Below are 20,078 nucleotides of genomic sequence, written 5' to 3'. Positions count from 1 at the left end.
CCCAGCTGCAAAAGTAAAATACAGAATCTCTGGGTGGTTCACAAATAAGTTTCAGCTATGAAGTATAGAATTAGGAACCTAGAGAGAAAACCCTAAACAGTTTAAAAACAGCGCTGGAATAAAGCCAGGTGTGAAAAACAACTGTAACGCAACAAACTTTTTTTAAAAAAATGTGTATCTTCCATCACAGTCCCTGTGTGCCATAAAACTTGCAATGCAAGACAGAATTCATAAGATTGGTGCAGTTGCTCTGTTTGTTACCCTGTCTGCAATTTTTCTTTTGAACTCCATGGCTTTGTCCAAGGGGAACCTGAGGGCACAGCATGGGACAGTGGTTCATAGCTAACATCCAGTGATACCTACTGTGTACTGCTCTGTGAACTTGGAATGAAGGGCAGCATATAAATTCAAGAAACAGTTTGTGCGGTGGAAATCTGGTTGCACAAACAGGGCTTCTGGGGTTTATCCTGCTCTCACACAACCCCCCCAGAAATGTGGTCCTCATCAGGATTGCCCAGAAGAGGAGAGGAAGAAGTATCCCCTGGTATGAGTAGATGCCCCATTGCTTGATGTTGGATCTCATTCTGTATTTGCTGTCTGCTTCTCAAAGGAGGGAGCCTTTTCTGAAATGTAGAGAAATGTTCCTTTCACAGCATTGATGGGCTAATAAAGGTCCGCACCTTGAAGAACAGGCTTGATAAATTCAATGAAGTAGTAAGTGCTCTGAAAGAGGGGAAAGCAGAAATGAGCAAGCAGGTCAAGGACCTTGAAACGTCTATTGATGCTTTGATGATCAAGATCAAGGTAAGAGAACATATTGAGAGCAAGGTAAGAGAACATATTGAGAGCATATTATGTCCTGTAGATCTTCTGCTCTTAGAGATGAGGCCTTGGGAGGCATTTGATGCATTCAGAATAAAATTCCTATTAAGGGTTAAGTTTAAAAATATGCAAGGTGCTTAGTGTTTCATGCTAAATCTTTAAAATTTGGCACCCTAATGATCCATGCAGCACACAGAAAAGATGAATTGTGTGATAGCTTTTTTTAAAAAAATAAGCATGTAAATATGCATATTTCTTCCTACTTTGTGTAATTCTGTGCCTTTTTTTTTTTTTTTTTTTTTTTTGCTTGTTTCTACAACCCTTTTTCTGGTTCTGCTCATTGTTAAAGGAGTGAGGAAACAGGATTTTCCTAGGACACGCTACTGCATATCTTATTCAACAATCTGTCATCGTCTTTGAAATTTCAGCAGTAGTTGCCGTTTCTTTTTGAAGCACATTTTTTTTGCAGCCATGAAGGATAGTGACTAATGGTTTGTTTTGCAGGCCACTGAAATGCCTAGGCAGCAGATCCAGAAGGAATACGATGGTCTAGTGAGAAGCTCAGAGCAGCTTCTGGGCTCACTGCAGAAAAAGAAGCAACAGGAAGAAGAGCAAGAAAGGCTGCGGCGCATCCAGGAGGAAATGGAAAGAGAACGGAAGAGGCGTGAGGAAGAGGAGCAACGTCGGAAGAAGGAAGAGGACGAAAGGCGACTGTGAGTGTCCAATGCAATTGCCAGTTCTAGGGCCAACAGAAATACAGGCATGGACAACCATCCAAAGTGAACTTTCCGTCTTGGAAAATTATCCTACAGAGATCCAGGCTGGGGAAACCTTTTCAGCCATGTTCCCCCATGGGAAACTTGTTCAGGGGCTTCATGCCAGTGGTGTATGAAGCCAGAGGCAGAAGTGGTCAGAGGAACAGTAGGCGATATTCCAGACATGAAAAGCCAGAGATTACTGCACATGCCCCCCGCCCTCTGCCCTCCAGAAAATGGAAGAGCTGGCCAGGCAAAACCACTCAATGGGGGTGGGAAATGTGGCCTGTGGCAAGCCCAAGTGCCAGATAGATCCATCCTTGTTTTAACCACAGGTAGAAGACTAAATCCCAATGAAACTGTATTCTTAAGAGACTGTCTCTTGAGTGTCTCTCTCCCCCCTCCCAAATACTTCTCTTGATGTAAACTTGTTTGCTTTTTTGTGGGAGAAAACAACGACGTAACGGTAAAGTGAGGGGGAGGGACAGAACAGTTCCTGAATGTTCGTTTTCTTTGAGTGTCAATTTTGTTTTTCTAGAAAGTATGAGATTGAAGCAAAGAGAAAACAGGAAGAGGAGGAGAGGAAAAAAAGGGAAGAAGAAGAAAGGCGAATTCAGGTGAGACAGTTGCACTACCAGCACTTTCTCTGCCTCACAGTCATGCCCTCACTCCCTCAAAGTTTCCACAACGGACTGAATAGAACCTGCTCACATGTAATACTAAAGCAAGTGTTCTGAGTCACAATTTGTTGAAGCTGGAGTGTGTGTGTGCATAGAACAATTAGGTGGTGTTGGCAAAAGGGCAGGTGAGATACTCTGTGGCCTCACAGAGTAACAGGTAAGACTTCCAACTTCCTTAAGGATATTGCTACAGGGAGTGATTAAATGTTCATGTTAAAATAGGTAGTTGTAATGCAAGCCACCAAGCTAGATTTAAGACAGTCGTGAGCTTCAGCCCTTAGATTTGGTTCTGTGCTTTAAATCCACTACTAACATTAATATAATTTGGAGCACCGAAGGAGAGGGAGATTATGCTGCCTCAAAGAGAAAAGTACCTGCTAGGAGGAATGTGTCAGTTTTGAGCATGGAGGTTTAATGAGAGGGCTATTGCTACTCACAGATATGACAGAATAATGAAACCATGATTTAAATGTCAGTTTTGTTAAAAAGATTCCTTACAAAGTAACACTCATTTGCGGAAGCTTTTGGCTGCTCTTTAATGGAATCATAATGATAACGTATATTACTTGATAGCTGAGTTCTGCACTCTTTTGTTATATAGACCAGTTTTCTTTTTCATAATGTGACTTTGTATTAATCTCTTAAACTATGTTTAATTAAGAGAAGCAAAAGATCGCTGTCGATATCATACCCATTATTTCAAGATAATCTTTGCCCGCTTTGTGTTTAAATAACTCCTGGCTTGGGATATATTTAAAGGATATGTAGCATATATGAAGCTTTGCCGAACTGGCAGTTCTGAAAATTTTTTATAGAGTTGTGTACCTAAGTTCCATATAAGAAAAGTCATCTAATGAAGGTACTTTACCTGTTTTTGGATTCCCTGTTATAAACAAGGACACTGCTTTTTCTGTATTTTTTACTGGTTCTGTAACTGACTAGGTTACTGGAAAGATGTCTAATTAAGTAGTTCCATGATTCTTACAGTAGCTAATTCTCTAGTCTGTTTATAATCTCTGTCTACACATTTTAAGAGCCGAAGACAGAGAACCAGCTTTGTATCAGTGATCTAACAGCAGGATATTTCTTACTTGCACCTGGTGCCTTGGGTTACGTTTATTTTATTTATTATTCATATTTTACCTTTCCTCCAAGGAGCTCATAGAGTAATGCTGTTATTGAGTAGCATTTAAATAACGCAAATAAACAAGGGATTATAGATACAACAAAAAAGGCACCCTTTGTGCATTTCAAGACTGAAGCATGCATTGCTACCAAACTGAGGGCATAATCAATTGCTGCTATTCAATCCTCATTCTTTCCTGCTTTTCCCTTTCCTGGTAATGGGGCTTGCACAGGACTGGTTGGTCGGCCGGCCAAGTATGCTGGTAACTGTGTGCCTTGGTCTTGATATACGTAAAGGGATGCCTTGTTCAGTTCAGTCTATGACCTTTCAGTGGATTTCCTTTCACTTGGCGATAGCAGCAGAGCAGCTGTTCCTTTCAGTGGGGCTTTTCCTGAGGCCACATTCAATCGGCTTTCCTTCTTGTGTCTGCTTCCACCGGGTAATCCAAAGTAGGGATCTGCATAGGGAAAGTCTCCATCGCAGAAATGAAGATTTACTTGATAATACCATAATCGGAATGAGAGCCGATGCCAGTCTGTGACGGTCATCCAGCCCACCGTTCTGGGAAGGCATTGCTGAATTAGGACTGTTGGGAATGTGTTGGTAGAGAGGTATTTTGGCACATGACAGCTGCTTGGGTCCTCAAGCTGTAGGAAACCTACACCTTCAGTTACCCCAGTTTTGGTAAGAGATGCATGGGTCATCTATTCCATGGAAGATTCTACTCATTTAAACTTTTTCAGGTAGGAAATGGTAGCATGGTCGCTGTGTTTCATTCACAAGTGGCCAATAAAAAAAGAAAGATATCATCGGAGTGAGTTTTTGATATTTCCCTATAGAAGCATCTCACTAAACGCACCATTCTGGAATAACGCAGAACACAGAGAAGCCAGTACATTACAAGTGCTTTGAGAAATGCATTTTGCAATCCCCTCTCTCATGAACTCAGCCAAGCAGTCTCAACTACATAGCATTATTATTGTTCTAAAAATGATAATGGATAAAACTCTGCTATGTACAATTGCAGACAATTTTGCAGCTGTCTGGACCCATAATTTAGTTATGTAAACCACTTAAATGTCTTTTGCCTGAGAGGTATATAGAATTTCTTCTAAAATTTGTTGATTTTCTGTGAGCTGTATTGCTTTTTCCCAACTCTGAAGATTTCTATCATGAAAACCTGGTTTCTAAATTAACATATGAAGGGCTTCCTGAACTTATACTTCTTTTCTCATCTTGATCCATGCTGTTTGCAAGCTCTCCATGGGCTTACAGTAACCCATTTGAGCACAGGTGTTTTAGGCTGTATTTTGTAAACTCGACTGTGTGTTTCACCTAAGTGATCATTTTTCTACAGAAGCAGTCAGTATGGACTTGGGAAATGTTTCCCCATGTAACTTAATTTTACGTCACTCTCCAGGCTGAAGTTGAGGCACAGCTGGCACAGGAACGCGAAGAAGCGAACCAGCAGCAGGCAGTTCTGGAACAAGAGCGCAGAGACCATGAGCTGGCCATGAGAATTGCCCAGAGTGAGTCGGAACTCATCAATGATGAATCTCAGCTAGACCCCGGGTTGCGCAGGTATTGCACTTTGTTAGTTTTGCCTTTCAAAAAAGTTATTGCCATTGAAAAGGTGTCTTTCTTAAATAGGAAGCTAACATTATTTCTTATTTTATTTTATTTTATTTACTGCATTTAAAACATTTGTATGCCACCTTTAAGAATGAGCACTTTCTCCAAGTATTGCCTATAAACACAGTCTACAATGCAATTAGGGACGTGGGTGGCACTGTGGTCTAAACTACTGAGCCTCTTGGGCTTGCCGATCAGAAGGTCGGCAGTTTGAATCCCCACAGTGGGGTGAGCTCCCGTTGCTCGGTCCCAGCTCCTGCCGACCTAGCAATTCGAAAGCACCCCCCCCAAAAAAGTGCAAATAGATAAATAGGTACCGCTCCGTCTGGAAGGTAAACAGCGTTTCTGTGCATTGCTCTGGTTTCGGTGTTCCGTTGCGCCAGAAGCGGCTTAGTCATGCTGGCCACATGACCCAGAAAAACTGTTTGCGGACAAATGCCTGCTCCTTCGGCCTGTAAAGCAAGATGAGCGCAGAGTCGTCTGCGACTGAACTTAACTGTCAAGGGTCCTTTGCCTTTACCTTTTACAATGCAATTAGCATCACAAATATTGATAAACCTAGGAAGCCCCTTCTGAATAACACACACACACACACACACACACACACACGGGTTGAACTGAGCAGTAATAAAACAAACACCCAGCCCAAAACGAAAACGAGTGCATTTAAAAGATGATCTTCATTCCAGCAACCCATGTGCTTGCTTGTTTGTGCTAAACCATGGTTTAACTTGGCATTTCATACCATAATTTTAGTTTAAGCCAATTTAATAGCAGCATGCGATTTAAGTGCAGCGTAAGTTCTACTCTGTGTGGTTTGTAACCCCAAACCAAAGAAACTTTACAAGAATTTACCAGCTATCCTTTCGTTTCAGACACATACCCTCCTCGTGCTGTATAAATGAGTAAGAAGGCTCCAGTCAAATTAACTTTAGAACATATCCAAATATTAAACTTGCTTAGGTCTTCTCTCCTTCCTTTGCGTCATATATATTCCTGTTGGGCGAAAGCCTTCTGTTAATTCTGACCACCAGGCTTAATATGGTGCTATGGCTGGAGTATTGGCTCAGTACTGGGGAAATCCAGGTTCAAATCCTAACTCTGTTAGGAAACCCACCAGTTGACCTTGGGGGGGATTGGCTGTCTCACCATGATCTACCTCAGAGGATCGTGGTGAGGATAAAATTGGATGGTGGAGAGACCAGATACACTCCCTTGAGCAATTTGGAGTAAGGGCTAGATAGAAAAACACTAAGTGAAAAAAACAACATTTTAAGCCACCCCTGAGAAGCCGATGCTGGGCCTTCTGGATAATAACAGGCAATCATTTGCCCAAACAGGCTTTGTAATGTCGCAAATTAGTACAAAACTAACTTAGGAAAATGCCACACTAACCAAAATATCTTCTATTTGCAGACCCAATGGAACAAGATGTCAAATGACTGCGTATGACAATCTTTTTTTTTATGGGGCATTCTGTAGAAATCTGTGGGCTTTAAAAAAATTAATAATTTTCCACAGTGTAAGCCACCTTGCTAACGAATGTTCTTTATTTCCATTTACCGCAGAATAGTTATAATTTGAGCATGAGTCCTGTTTGAGTGTCAGTCTTTCAGACTCCTTATATACAGGTGCAATTGGTTGTAATTTAAATGTCACCTATGTAAGGGTGGTTGTTTGATTCAATCAAAGTGTATATTTCTGATATCAGCTAAACAAAGATTAATTATTGTTTTACTGATAAAACTCTGGATCGGTCTAGTGCAGCATAATTTTTAGGATAGACATCTGTCTGCTGATCCAGTATTAGATGTATAAAACCACTGGAATTACTATGCTAGCACTTTTAAGCATTATATTCCCTCTACCCTCATATATTTTTAATTCTTTTATAGGGAGCAAATGGCCACTGAAATGTCAGAAATTTTGTCTAGGTGGGTGTAACAGGTTGTTGGAAACAAATCAGTTCAATCGCCATATGAAATAATCATAATAAATCAAAATAAAGGACAATTAAGTTCTATTTGAATTGCTCTGGGAAAATGAAGAAATAACTTCTAATCAAGATTCGTTCATTGCACCAATTTAGTACCAATTTGCACCCATCAGATTTATTTTAAGAAATAATTTCACTGTTAGATTTATGAATTGCACGAAGAAGAATTAATTTTCATCAAAGTTCTTATCTAATATTATTGATGTAGATAAATTGAAGAGATTTCTTGCCGCTTTTAAAAAACTTGCATTTCATGTATTTCCATATTGAGAATTGCCGCAGTAACTGCCTCTTAGCATGTGGCTTCTGAAAAGCTATTAAATCTTGAAATCCTGACAGATCTATTTTAAAGAACAGCAGGATCAAAATCTTACCTTGTTGCCAAATAGTACTACCTAAACCAATTACAGACAGGTGGCATATATTCAATAATGTTCTTATTGTACTGCTGTACAGACAATGTTGGAATGCAGTCCTCCTTTCTAGTAAAAAGGACTCTGTGTGTTATTGAGCTGCAAGTTAAACGTTGTCCATTCTCACCTCCAGGCCAGATGCAGCTTTAACAGCATTTGGTGCCTGAAGTTAAGATGAAACATTAAAAAATAAAATATAAAAGTAATGCTTTGACAAAATTAAATAAGTAAATGTTGGATGTTAAGCTCTTTGCATATGACCATTTTGTATATCAAACCGCGTTCTTATTGTCCCAGTATTTGATTTGCCAGAACATCACATTTTTATTGTGTATATTGGCCAAAATCCAAACAACAGTTTGACTAGTTTGTTTTGCATGGGAATAGAAAGAGAGGGTCCTGTGGATATGAACAGCTGGATGCCACATGGAAATGAATGTATGAAAGTAAAAAGAATTGCAGAGGAACTTTGTGGCGTTGGAATGACGATTGGGAACCAACTCCTTTAAGGAGGTTACTTTTGGTGGTCTGTGTACGTGTACATGTGTGTGTATACACACACACAGAGAGAGAGAGAGAGAGAGAGAGAGAGAGTTCAAAGAGGGGAGTTGGAGACAGAAAAAAACATTGGTTTAGCACAGGGGTCAGCAAACTTACCGTGCCTCGGGATGGTGTCTCCCGTGCCGATCGCCTGGAGGGCGGGGGAGCGCATGCCCATGCCCGTGCGCACATGCTATTTCTGGCGCACTTCCGGGTTGGAGGAGCACTGGAAATAGCTGTGCGCATGTGCATGGGCCTTCTCTACCGGATGTGCACCAGAGATAATGCTTGTGCATGCAACTCCGACCCGGGAGTGGGCAGCCATGCAGCGCAGTGCCGGTAAGAGTGGGCGGTGGCAGCGGTCGCCGTGGGCCAGATAAACGAGTCCCGCGGGTCTTATCTGGCCCGCGGGCCTTAGTTTGGGGACCCCTGGTTTAGCACATGCTTTGGACTTGCCAGAAATAATTATTTGGGTCTCAATTCATTTGTATTCATACTTAACATTCCAACTGCCAAGATGGTATCCCTTTCCTTTAGTTTTACTTCATTGACAGTTACTTAGTTTCCCTTCAGTGCATTTGTATATTGGTGTGCTGAGTGCGTCTGTGGCGAGAGTGGGAACCTTCCGTTCTGTGGGCCTCCCTGTTTGGCCTACAAGGCTGTTTTGACCAAACCAAGTCCACATGTCAGATGTGGGGCAGGTATCCAATTCCCCACCCCTAACTATCAACTTCTGAAAGCTCAGGCCAAAGGTAATAAACCTGTGATACACACATGAAGTTGTATTCCACCTCTCTTTTTTTAAAAAAAAAAATATGTCCAGGAATTCTGGAGACTGTTTTCACACTTCATGCAGGAGTTCCTGGCCACATGGATCTCTGTTTTCATATTGGGTGTTACAGAATCTGAGCCTCTGGAATAGGGTGCTTGCCTCTAGCAAGTTTATGTATGAATGACATGCTTGCTCATGTGACAAATGAGGTCGCAATATCAAAACAAATGACTTAAATGGGCATGTGTATTTGACAGATTATCCATTACACTGGGCTGTTTCACAAGTTGCACAGCAGTAAACCCTGGTTTGTCCCAAAGGGCACAATGGGAATGGAGACACTACCAAACACATCTTGCTGACAGTTATGAATCACAGGTTTGTTGTGTCCACATAACCGTGATCTTAGCAGAACCATCAAAGAAAAGCTAAGCTACTCAATTGGATTACCATTCTTAAAGATTACTTGTTTAACCAGAGATCTTTTGGCCTAGTTCTGTTGATCTAAACTATCTGAGGGATACTTAGGCCTACGGGTGGTGCAGCTAAATAAAGAAAATCCTCAGGATTTGTCACATTAATTGTTCAAGAGGCTTAGTCATTATATTGAGGAAATTAGATTTAACAACCACTGTTTTTGTGTCTAACAGGAAGTGTGCCAGCAGTTTAAAACATAACCTTTACATTTCATTGTGCTGTTACAATGCACGATTTTATGCACTTGCATTTTGTGTATATATAGTTATAAGGGCAATGAGAGTCTCTAAAATGTATTTGAGTTTCAGGCTGTTTAAATAGCGAATGGGGAATTAATTTGTCATTTAAGATATACTTTTATGGCATGCACTAATGTAATGGCTGCAATAAAAGGCTATTGATTTCTCAGCTGTGCAAAAGGCCACTCGCCACGTTTGAGATTGTGTTAAACAGTAAGGAACAGAGCACATTGTTAATATTTTAATAATAAAAATTGAGTTATTGTTGGTAAGGATAGTTGGATCAATATGACTGGCGTTCTAGAGTTCTCTTGATAATAAACTTGCAGAATCTTGTCTAGTCCTAACAGCATTTTAACTTTTTTTTTTAAAGCTGCACTTTAATATCACATTAGACACTGCTTGTAACATAATAAGGCACTCTTAACTAAATTCTCAGACGCTCATAGACATATTTTTAAGGGTAATGGATCTAAGTGGCAGAAAAGAGTAAAAAATTGATACTGAAGATTTAAGGAGAATTGAACCAGTTTTACCCAGAACTTTATTTATTTATTCTAAAGCATTTCTAAACATATTAATGTTTAAGATCTCTAAGCAGTACACAAAAATCTATAACTGAAAACAGTATAATAACTGCAGTGATAAAAGCACACCTGTCCTTTATAATAATAATAATAATAATAATAATAATAATAATAATAATAATATCTTTATTGTCATTGCCCCCTTCGGGGACAACGAAATTACTTGGCTGCTCCATAAAAACAGTAATTAAAAAATATAGTAAAATACAGCAAAGGAGATTTGATGACTTTCAAAGTCCGGGCTTCCCATTCAGGGCCGAGATCGCTCTGGAGAAGAAGCTGTTCTTAAGATGGCTTGTTCTTGTCTTCATCGTCCTGTATCTCTGTCCCGACGGCAAGAGCTCGAAGAGACAGTGACCAGGATGCGATGGATCTTTTACTATGTCCAGTGCCTTCCTATGGCACCTTGTGGCATAAATCTGCTCTAGGGCATCCTCCCTGAACCTTGGGTTTTCAGATGTTGTTAGAACTACAGGACCCTTCATTCCCACCCCAAAGTGACAAATGATTAGGGATTATGGGAATCGTATCTCAGCAGTACCTAGAGCCTCTGCGTTGAGGCCATTATAGCAGCTGCTACAGAATGAGTTTAGAGACAAATGTGGGAGTGAAGCAGGACTGTTGGCTAGTTTTCCTTTCACTCAGAGAATGACAATGTTAGAGAACTGTATACTTCTGTGTTATGCAGCAAGAGTAAATATCAAGAATTAGTAGGCTGAGTAGGAGAGGGGAAAGTAGGATGAAAAGGAAAGCTTGAAGGAGTGGGGGGGGGGGAGGGTGAAATCCCAGGTCTGAGGTGAGAGACAAGGCACTGTAGGCTTCTGTAGGGCAGAGAGGAGATTTATTAGCAATAGAATAGGATGCACGGTTTTGTGGAATGGTGTGTGTGCACACATGTGTCCTGTGGGCCAAGGATGCGGCTATTTCATGTGCTGCTGCTCTGAAGCTTGAAGGATATTTAGCTATTCTTGGTATATAGACAATCGTCCAGGTATTCAAGAGGTAAACATGCTTCCTTGGATGGATTTTTATGTAGAACGACAGAATGGAAAATTAAATAAATGACCGCAAAGGAGAATAGAGATCCTCAGTCTCTATTTTGATCAATATGTCTGTTGGACAAAGCTATGAAGCCATGCAAAGACTGCCTCTCCCCATATGAACCTACCTGGATCCTTCGATCATAATCTGAAGCCTTTCTTTGTGTGCCTCCTCGAGAAGTCCAGAGGGTGGCAACATGAGAACAGGCCTTTTCTGTGGTGGCTCCCTGTTGTGGAATGCTCTCCCCAGGGAGGCTCACCTGGCCCCTTCATTACATAGCCTTAGGTGCCAAGCAAAAATGTTTCTCTTCAACCAGCTGATTAACATTCTATGGCTTTTACATGTGTTTGTGAGATGGAGAGTTACTGGTTTGTTTTTGTTTATTATGTATTTTGTATTCTCATTTTGTATTTTTCTGATGCAAAGCACCTCGGCATACAAATTTAATTAATAATAGTAATGCAAGAGATCTGACTCTTTGAATTATAGGTACATCCTGTCAAATGTGAAGGGTGATGTACGTGTGTACAGTATTTGGCATATGCCTCCTCCTCATCGTTATTAATCACTTTGTAACAGCTGTATGGGACGCGGGTGGGCTGTGGGTTAAACCACAGAGCCTAGGACTTGCCGATCAGAAGGTCGGTGGTTCGAATCCCCGCGATGGGGTGAGCTCCCGTTGCTTGGTCCCTGCTCCTGCCAACCTAGAAGTTTGAAAGCACAAAGTGCAAGTAGATAAATAGGTACTGCTCTGGCGGGAAGGTAAACGGTGTTTCCGTGTGCTGCTCTGGTTCACCAGAAGCGGCTTAGTCATGCTGGCCACATGACCCGGAAGCTGTACGCCGGCTCCCTTGGCCAATAAAGTGAGATGAGCGCCACAACCCCAGAGTCGGTCACAACTGGGCCTAATGGTCAGGGGTCCCTTTAACAGCTGTGTTCGGAACCGCTTCACACTTCTTAAAAGCAACACATGCCCAATTATGCTTGCTTTGTCGCTGTACATATGTAGTTTGTACACAGGCAAGCATGCCTGTGGACAGTAACAGAAAATGGGAGTCAAATGAGAATCGATCACTATTCCTGCAAAAGGAAGCACATCAAACACTATTCAAGTTAAAGAGCTTTGCTGTGTCCTTGGTCTTGTCATGAAAGTATTCCAAGAGGGGCAAATGGTGGCATCTTCTTGTCAAAGAATAAGAGAAAGACAGCTTGGAATGCTTTTCACTTCTTAAGAAGTACAGAAAATTTTTCCCTCTGATTAAAAAAACCTCCCCTCCAAAGTGCTGGGGGCATTGCCAGTGCTATATTTCTACAGAAAGATGTGGCAGAACTCACCATGAACGCCTCCTTCATTCTCTTATAATGGCAATGGCATCCACTGAGCTGGAAAAAAAGCCCTGTGCGTTACCAATCAGTGCAGTTGTCCTTTTGTTTGTCTTATAGCTGTATGGTTCCCTATTTTTACAATCTTCTCGTCTCCTGTTTTCCTGACCTCGCCTTCTTGTTGTTGTGAATATTGCAATAACTTCTTAATGAAAATGTTTCAGGGGACCCACAGTGCAAGCCACCAAAGCTGCAGCTGGCACTAAGAAGCATGACCTTAGCAAGTGGAAGTATGCCGAGCTACGGGATACCATCAATACCTCTTGTGGTAAGTAGCTGCCCATTTGGGGGAGAAGAAGCCTGTTGACTAGTAGGAGCACTTTTGCTTATTTTTTACTGGCAAAACTCTTAAGCAACTATGAGAACAATTAGGTCCGAAATCTAATAAAAGTGGGTAGCTTGTTTCTTGCTGTGTGTGTTTCAGGCATTTCCCGGTCAACACTTGGTGTGAGGCACTCTGCCCCCTGCATATCAAAGCAGAAAAGGTTCTTAACTGCATGTCGTAGATGGCTTGGGGATCAGATAATTCCATGCCCTCCAACATTTCTCTGATGAAAAGAGGGAGATCCTAACAAAAAGCAGGACATCCCGGGATCAAATCAGAAACCAGGACCGCTTCTGTAAATCCGGAACTGTCCCTGGAAAATAGGGGCACTTGGAGGGTCTGCTCTCATCCTTCCTAATGCCATTGGCAATGTTGTGTTGAGGCAGAGACCAAATAATGCCCCCCCCCCCACACACACACATAATGAGGGAGGCAATAATTGGGAGAAATTCAAGTATTATCAGTCTGAGTTCAAAGAACCATGAACAGAAGGATTAAGAGATTCAACTGTGTACGCACAAGAGTTCGTGTAATGTGCATAATAGTGGTTTCTGTTATCAAAAACTTGTTGCACAAGCAGAACATCTTTGAATTTTTGTTTCCCTTTCATTGTACCACAGTTGAGTGCAAGATGTAAAACAGCCCTTCCTTGGGCGGAAGATTCTTTCTGCATGCAGAAGGTTAATTTTAGATCTGATAAAATGTGAGATTTTAAAGCTTGAATACTTTTTTGAAATACTGTTTTCGGTGGGTTTCTTTTCATTTTGTTTTTATGTCATTTTTCTGCTGTCATGTATTTAAAAATGCCTAAACCGTGAAAAAGAAAAGAAAAAAGTTATCCCCCAATTTTTTCTCTCTCTTTCACAGCTTGATAAGTTTACATTGTAAGAAGTAATGCTATAACTTGCTCCGAAATAATTTTGGCTGTGTGGCTCTGTCAACACAATTCATAAGCATATTTGTTTATTGCTTTTCCTCACTTATTCCACCCCTGCTGTGTTTTGTCTGAGACAGATATTGAACTGCTGGCAGCTTGCAGAGAAGAGTTTCACAGGCGGCTAAAGGTTTATCATGCTTGGAAGTCCAAGAATAAGAAGCGCAATACAGAAACAGAACAGCGTGCACCCAAATCAGTGACCGACTATGGTGAGGGGAAATCCTTTTTTTCCCTAAAAAATGCTGGGAGAGAGAGCTAAGGAGATAGGGAGTACCTGAATGAGGTTCCTGGAAAAGTTAATAGTTACCTTAGAATAAAGTAAGAACTTTAATTGCCCTTCAGAATATTTTAAAAGGTAGCTTATTTCCCACTAATTTGATCCATGGGATCTAGAGCAGTATGTGCTACGAATGGAAAGCAAGTGTGTTCCAGAAATAGGCTTGCAGGACCAAGAGCTCTGGATGTTCTGGGAAACTGACTACCTTGGCGGGAAGGCAAATGAAGCCAGGTAGCCAGAAAACTATCCCGTTTGTCTTCTGGAGTCAAAATATAGTTCATGAGTAAAGCAAAACCATCAGGAATATATTTGTTTAAAGGGGTTTTGGGACGCGGGTGGTGCTGTGGGTTAAACCACAGAGCCTAGGACTTGCCGATCAGAAGGTTGGCGGTTCGAATCCCTGCAACGGGGTGAGCTCCTGTTGTCCGGTCTCAGCTTCTGCCAACCTAGCAGTTCAAAAGAATGTCAAAGTGCAAGTAGATAAATAGGTACCGCTCCGGCGGGAAGGTAAACGGCGTTTCCGTGCGCTGCTCTGGTTTGCCAGAAGCGGCTTAGTCATGTTGGCCACATGACCCGGAAGCTGTACGCCGGCTCCCTCGGCCAATAAAGCGAGATGAGTGCCGCAACCCCAGAGTCGGTCAAGACTGGACCTAATGGTCAGGGGTCCCTTTTTACCTTACTATTTTATTAACTGGTGTAATCTATAACAGTTAATACTATATCCTGGCTGATTTGCCATTATCTTTACCTGAATAAAGATTTCAGTTTGCCTTGCCAAATGGAGCTAGTTCTTGCTTACCACTAGTCAGATGCTCAGGACAAAGAGAGAGTCCAAAGACTTCATATAATGCATTCATTTTTTTTACCAAATAGTAAACCACATTAGCTCTGTTTTTCCAGGTACAGCTTTAACATAAATGTCCTAGGAGACTCTGGTTTGAAGTGTAATTTTGCTTGGGTCCAGTTTATCTCCAAATAACCCAGTTCTTAGCAAGACTTGTTTTCCACAAGTTTGAAATGCCTTTCAGATATTTTGGCTACTTTTTTATAAGTTGGATTTATAGTTAATAAATACAACAACACTGTAATTGTAACGTATAGGAGATTGATATTTATTTATTTGTTTAATTCACATCCCACCCATGCTGGGAGATACATTGATATCCCAGTTGTTTTAAGTGATAACTAAAACTAAAAGAACACCTCTCTTGTTCTGTTTCTTCAGAGATGCTTTCTTTGGCTCTCAGTCCATGCAGCCTTCAAAGGAAATGTCCTAGTGTTAAGAACTTCTGTAGTCATCATGATGAGCATGCCTCTGTGAACTGCTCTTTTGTTTTGTTCAGAGAATAAATTCTGAGTAGAAAAGCATCTGTGTCTATCCTGGCACGGATGGTTCAAATTACTTCCCTCTATCTCATAGTGCTAAAAGCTTGAGTCTTCCTCTTCCCCTCTGCTGCATGCCCCAAAAATATGTTCTGGTGGTTCCCTTTACCCTCTGAAGCATTGGGTATAGCCGACAGTGTAGTGTGTCAGTTTTGGGACAAAAGGGTCTTACACAAGGGACTGGACCAGATTTATTGGCTTCTGAGAAGTAGATGTATGGGAACGGAACTCTCCTGCTAGCACACCTGAATGGGAAAAGCCTGAGTGAGCCTGAGTCTCTAGGTTACTGGAGTGGGGTACCCACCAATATTATCACAGGATAGCTAGACAGTTGAGTGATTACCAGAATCTGTTTCTTGCATTTTATGGTACCTTTTCCTGTTACTTTGGGTGACATTGCACACATCATAGTTATGGTATACTGTTTGCTTTGACATTCCATGTGTCTTGAATTGGTTGGGCTCGAGTCTGTTCTATCTGCAAATGAGATAGGAAACAAGCTAAGGCCCTGCGCTGTTCCCCTTTTAACCAGGAAGGGAGAATTGTGTATTGTCCATATTAGCTATTTCCCAGGGACAGGGTGGTGGGGATGTGTGCTGCCACACACCTGGCCTCCAGGCAGCTATGTTGTGCCCACCAAGAAGGGGAAGGGCGAGGCAGTGGGGAGATGGACACAGTGAAGTCATAGTTATGGAGCCAAAACAGGGATGCCCACCACTATGCCTGCACTGGCATCCTGATGGTTTTGCCCCCTCTCCCTCCTGGTGAGCACAACAATCCAGCTGCCAGCAGCCCCTCTTTCCAGTTTTGTTGCCATCCCATCCAGCGGTTACGTGGCTAATGGCACATTCCATTGAACTGCTGAAAGAGTGCCTTTTCAGATTGCTCGGATCAAAAAGTTTGATGGTTTCTTCAGTGTCCAATGTTTGTTTGCAGATTTTGCACCATTTTTGACCAACTCAAGTAAGTGAGGGAATTGGTTTATTTCAGCTAACTTTGCACATAGGAAAAAACATAGGCTCCAATTTACTAACCCTAACAAAATACTGTGTTTTGCTACATTTGTGTCACATCATACTTGGCCTGGTAATTATTTTGCCATCTAAAAGTACTCCGGGAGCTGCAGGAAAAAGATAGCAGCCCATGACGATATTCATGTTACCATAGGAATATTGTTCTTAATTATAAAGAGGAAAGATGATAAATTCATATGATGCGGCATTTCTGCAGCTTGTGCCTGTCAGAGACATCTTTTTCTGTTGTAGCAAAACACTCAAACTGTTGTTAATCAACTAACCTTAGAATAAAAATTAACATCTACGGTGCTGGTTTTAGGAGGAGGAAATTAATCTCTCTTTTCCAAAGGGCTTTGTTTACTCTGCAGAATATCCTTGGTCTGAGTACAGGAGGATGAGGAAAAAGACCTGTCTAGCCAATAAAATGCTCTTAATTCTCAGCCCTCTTTATGGCTCACCATTATGCGCATTCGTGAAAGCCACAGCCTCCATTTACTTCAAAGTATATTGAGGAGACTTACAGAAATAGATGTATTACTTTGCATGTCAGTTAATTTAAATGAAAGTAAACAGGCTTAATAATTCTCCCAGAAAAAATACACACTGACTGTTTACACGAATGTTTGCCGGTGATGCCAATGGATAAATTGGACATAATATTTATGGTTTAAAGCCTAATTATAGCAAAAGGGTCTTTTTACTCATTTCTACACTGGGAATATTTCTACACTGGGATAAGCAATGGCTATTTCTGGATTTATTAACACCACATGTATGAAGGAGGGCAAGATACACTAACTTTCTGTTCCCAGTTGCCAATATGTTGCCTATAAATTGGGAGGGGATGGAATTAATCAATCAGACGTGACAGCAGCTCATCATTTTTTATTCAGCCAGGCAGAGTCCATAACCAGATTCACTACTTAAAGTTGGTTGGCTAACAGAGGAATTCAATGTTAATTATTTTAATACTGAATTACTGAAATGTCTTTTTCTGTTTAGTTGCCCACAACAGTTGAACTCTTAGCATCTTTAAAAATTATATTATTTATCAAATTTGCATACCACCCTTCATTTATAGATCTCAGGGTGGTTCACAGCATAAACAGTTGTTGAGAAGAGTTCTTTCTTAGGTGAACTTGAACAGTATGCACTGAATTTCAGTGGCAATGTGGGAAGTTGGAATAAAGTTGAGGCTACTTCTGAGCCTGGTTTCAGTTAACATTATCTGCAGCAGGTTTTAGTGCAAACTAAGGGACCAGTTTCTGCTACTGGATCAGATTTATATAATGCTATTGTGAATTCATGATTAATTATATTAATGGTATTTTTGCCAAGTTCAAGTCTCTCAAAGTTCAGGAAATGGCCCTCCCCTTCTCTATCTTAGAATGTGGGATTTCAGGTAAGCTAAGCGGTGACTGTTTCTCAACCTGTACCTATCATTCACCTTCTCTTGTGCCATTCGTATCTACTCCAGGTTGTAGGGTAACTTAACTTGTGAAACTATGCTTTAAGGTGTTTCCTTTGGGAGCAGTATCGTGATTCACTTCCCTGCTATGGAATACAGACAGTGGTACCTTGGTTCTCAAACTTAATCCATTCCGGGAGTCTGTTCGACTCCCGAAACCATTCGAAAACCAAGGTGCAGCTTCTGATTGGCTGCAGGAGTTTCCTGCACTCAATTGGAAGCTGTGTCAGACATCTAGCTTCTGAAAAACATTTGCAAACTGGAACACTCACTTCCAGGGTTACGGTGTTCGGGAGCTGATTTGTTCAGGAGCCAAGCCGTTTGAGTACCACGGTACCACTATAATCATATTTTCACAATTTTCCTACTTTCTGTGTAGATTAAACAACATAACTGTACTGAATACTGCTTTTGATCCTTGGCTTGCAAATGTTAACCTTAGTTATTCCTCGTAGCTCAACAGAACCCAACAAGCCAGTTGTCTGCCAGGCAGCAGCAAGAGGCGGAGATGAGTCGGCAGCAGCGTTACTTCCGTATTCCGTTCATCCGCCCGGCGGACCAATACAAAGATCCGCAGAACAAGAAGAAAGGCTGGTGGTACGCACACTTTGATGGACCATGGATTGCTCGTCAAATGGAGCTTCATCCCGATAAGCCACCTATCTTGCTAGTGGCTGGTTGGTATTCATTTTTAGTTTTGTTATGCAATGAAAAGTGGAATCCTAGGCCCCTTTTAGTGGAAAGCAAACAAACTGAGATTTGAGCTATGTTGCAGGAAAGAGGAGTTACAAATAAAACCCAAACGCTGTATTCAGAAAGGCTGTACCATCGTATAACCAATTTCATTATGAAACACCCCCAAATCACTTAAGCAAAGCAGTGAACGATGGCTTTGCTATATCAGTATTATATTTGCAGAGCAATCCTTCCAGCTTTAGACGTTTTAACTTACTTTTCATGCTTCCTACTAGATTGGCCTTTGAACAAGTTATCCTGCTGTTACTTTCAAGGAAAATAGGGGGAAACAGCAGCTCCTGTGCCTCCTGCACCCGCCTTTTCTTCTTTAAATAGAAGAAAATGTGTTCAAAGGCCAGTCTAACAGGAAGTACCAAAAATTCCAGGATCCATTTTGTTCCAGAGCTATCCTAGAATTACAATACGAACCGGGCTTCTGTTTGTGTAAGGGTTAGAACAATATTTCATGCACCAGTATCCTTGACACTAGTAGTTGTCAAGGATACTGTAGTAGTTCAAAAGCACATCAAAGTGCAAGTAGATAAATAGGTACCGCTCCAGCAGGAAGGTAAACAGTGTTTCCGTGAGCTGCTAAGGTTCACCAGAAGCAGCTTGGTCATGCTGGCCACATGACCCGGAAGCTGTCTGCAGACAAATGCCGGCTCCCTCAGCCAATAAAGTGAGATGAGCGCCACAACCCCAGAGTCGGTCATGACTGGACCTAATGGTCAGGGGTCCCTTTACCTTTACCTATCCTTGACACTGAAGGGAATGGAGAAACCTTGAGTCACTGGGCTAAAGGAAATATATGAAGCACATTGCATTTTTTATAAGGAATGGAGGGGAAGGGACCTGTTGATAAAAATGGATGTGTTTAATTAAGCTTGGTCTCCCTAATTTCCAAAGACATCAGTCCTTAATTAGAGTAATGAGAATAACTACATTATTTGGCAGCTCCTAAACACATTTCAGTACTTAATACAGACTGTTATACAGATGAGTATTACTGTAAGACACTGCTCTTAATCTATATGGCCTGATTTTAAACAAAATCCCATATATCCAAGCAAGCGTAATTTAGTTCATTTAATGAGACTGAAGCAAAATCGAATACTGATTATCTCTTGTTTATTAATAAAAATGGGGTGCTCACATTTTCAGAAAAAGTCATCATAAATGTCTGGGTAAGCGTCTAGCGTTTAAAACCACACTACCCACTTTGTGGTGCTATTGAGACTGTTTAGCTACAGTGCCACAGATCATGGTTCAGTTCATACATCCTTCTACATCACTTGGTGTGCAATTAAATTGCTGAGCTGATCCCCTTGAAAAGCAGTGTGTACGTACAAGGCAGAGAGATCATAACATTTCGCCTGTAGTTGATGCTGCAATCATCAAGTGAACCAATCATCTGCTATTGTTATTTTGGGGCCTGAAAGAGAAATCAATTCCTCACTTCTAAGGAAATGCACTA

The 20,078-nt window shown here is 41.3% G+C and overlaps 1 protein-coding gene across 5 annotated transcripts in view; it reads left to right on the top strand.

Moving 5' to 3' along the window:
* MYO6 (myosin VI) overlaps positions 1-20,078 on the top strand; it is a 106,404-nt gene that overhangs the window by 81,516 nt on the left and 4,810 nt on the right. For 2 of the 5 annotated variants that reach the window (XR_014508883.1, XM_083431145.1), the window contains exons 25-31: positions 654-804; positions 1,327-1,535; positions 2,116-2,194; positions 4,804-4,964; positions 12,628-12,731; positions 13,803-13,934; positions 18,325-18,546. Coding sequence is in view for 4 of the 5 variants with exons in the window: in XM_083431145.1 (XP_083287271.1) it covers positions 654-804; positions 1,327-1,535; positions 2,116-2,194; positions 4,804-4,964; positions 12,628-12,731; positions 13,803-13,934; positions 18,325-18,546 (1,058 nt within the window). In the remaining variant the exon portion in view is untranslated. Of the gene's footprint in view, positions 1-653; positions 805-1,326; positions 1,536-2,115; positions 2,195-4,803; positions 4,965-6,431; positions 6,462-6,910; positions 6,950-12,627; positions 12,732-13,802; positions 13,935-16,321; positions 16,349-18,324; positions 18,547-20,078 lie in introns of all 5 variants that reach the window. The other 3 variants (XM_083431142.1, XM_083431143.1, XM_083431144.1) reach the window with 3 other exon arrangements.

This window comes from Podarcis tiliguerta, assembly GCF_965153285.1.
Source record: "Podarcis tiliguerta genome assembly, chromosome: 3".
Lineage (NCBI taxonomy): Eukaryota > Metazoa > Chordata > Lepidosauria > Squamata > Lacertidae > Podarcis > Podarcis tiliguerta.
The sequence above is the reverse complement of the archived record's forward strand: the minus strand, read 5'-3'. Positions and strand labels throughout refer to the sequence as shown.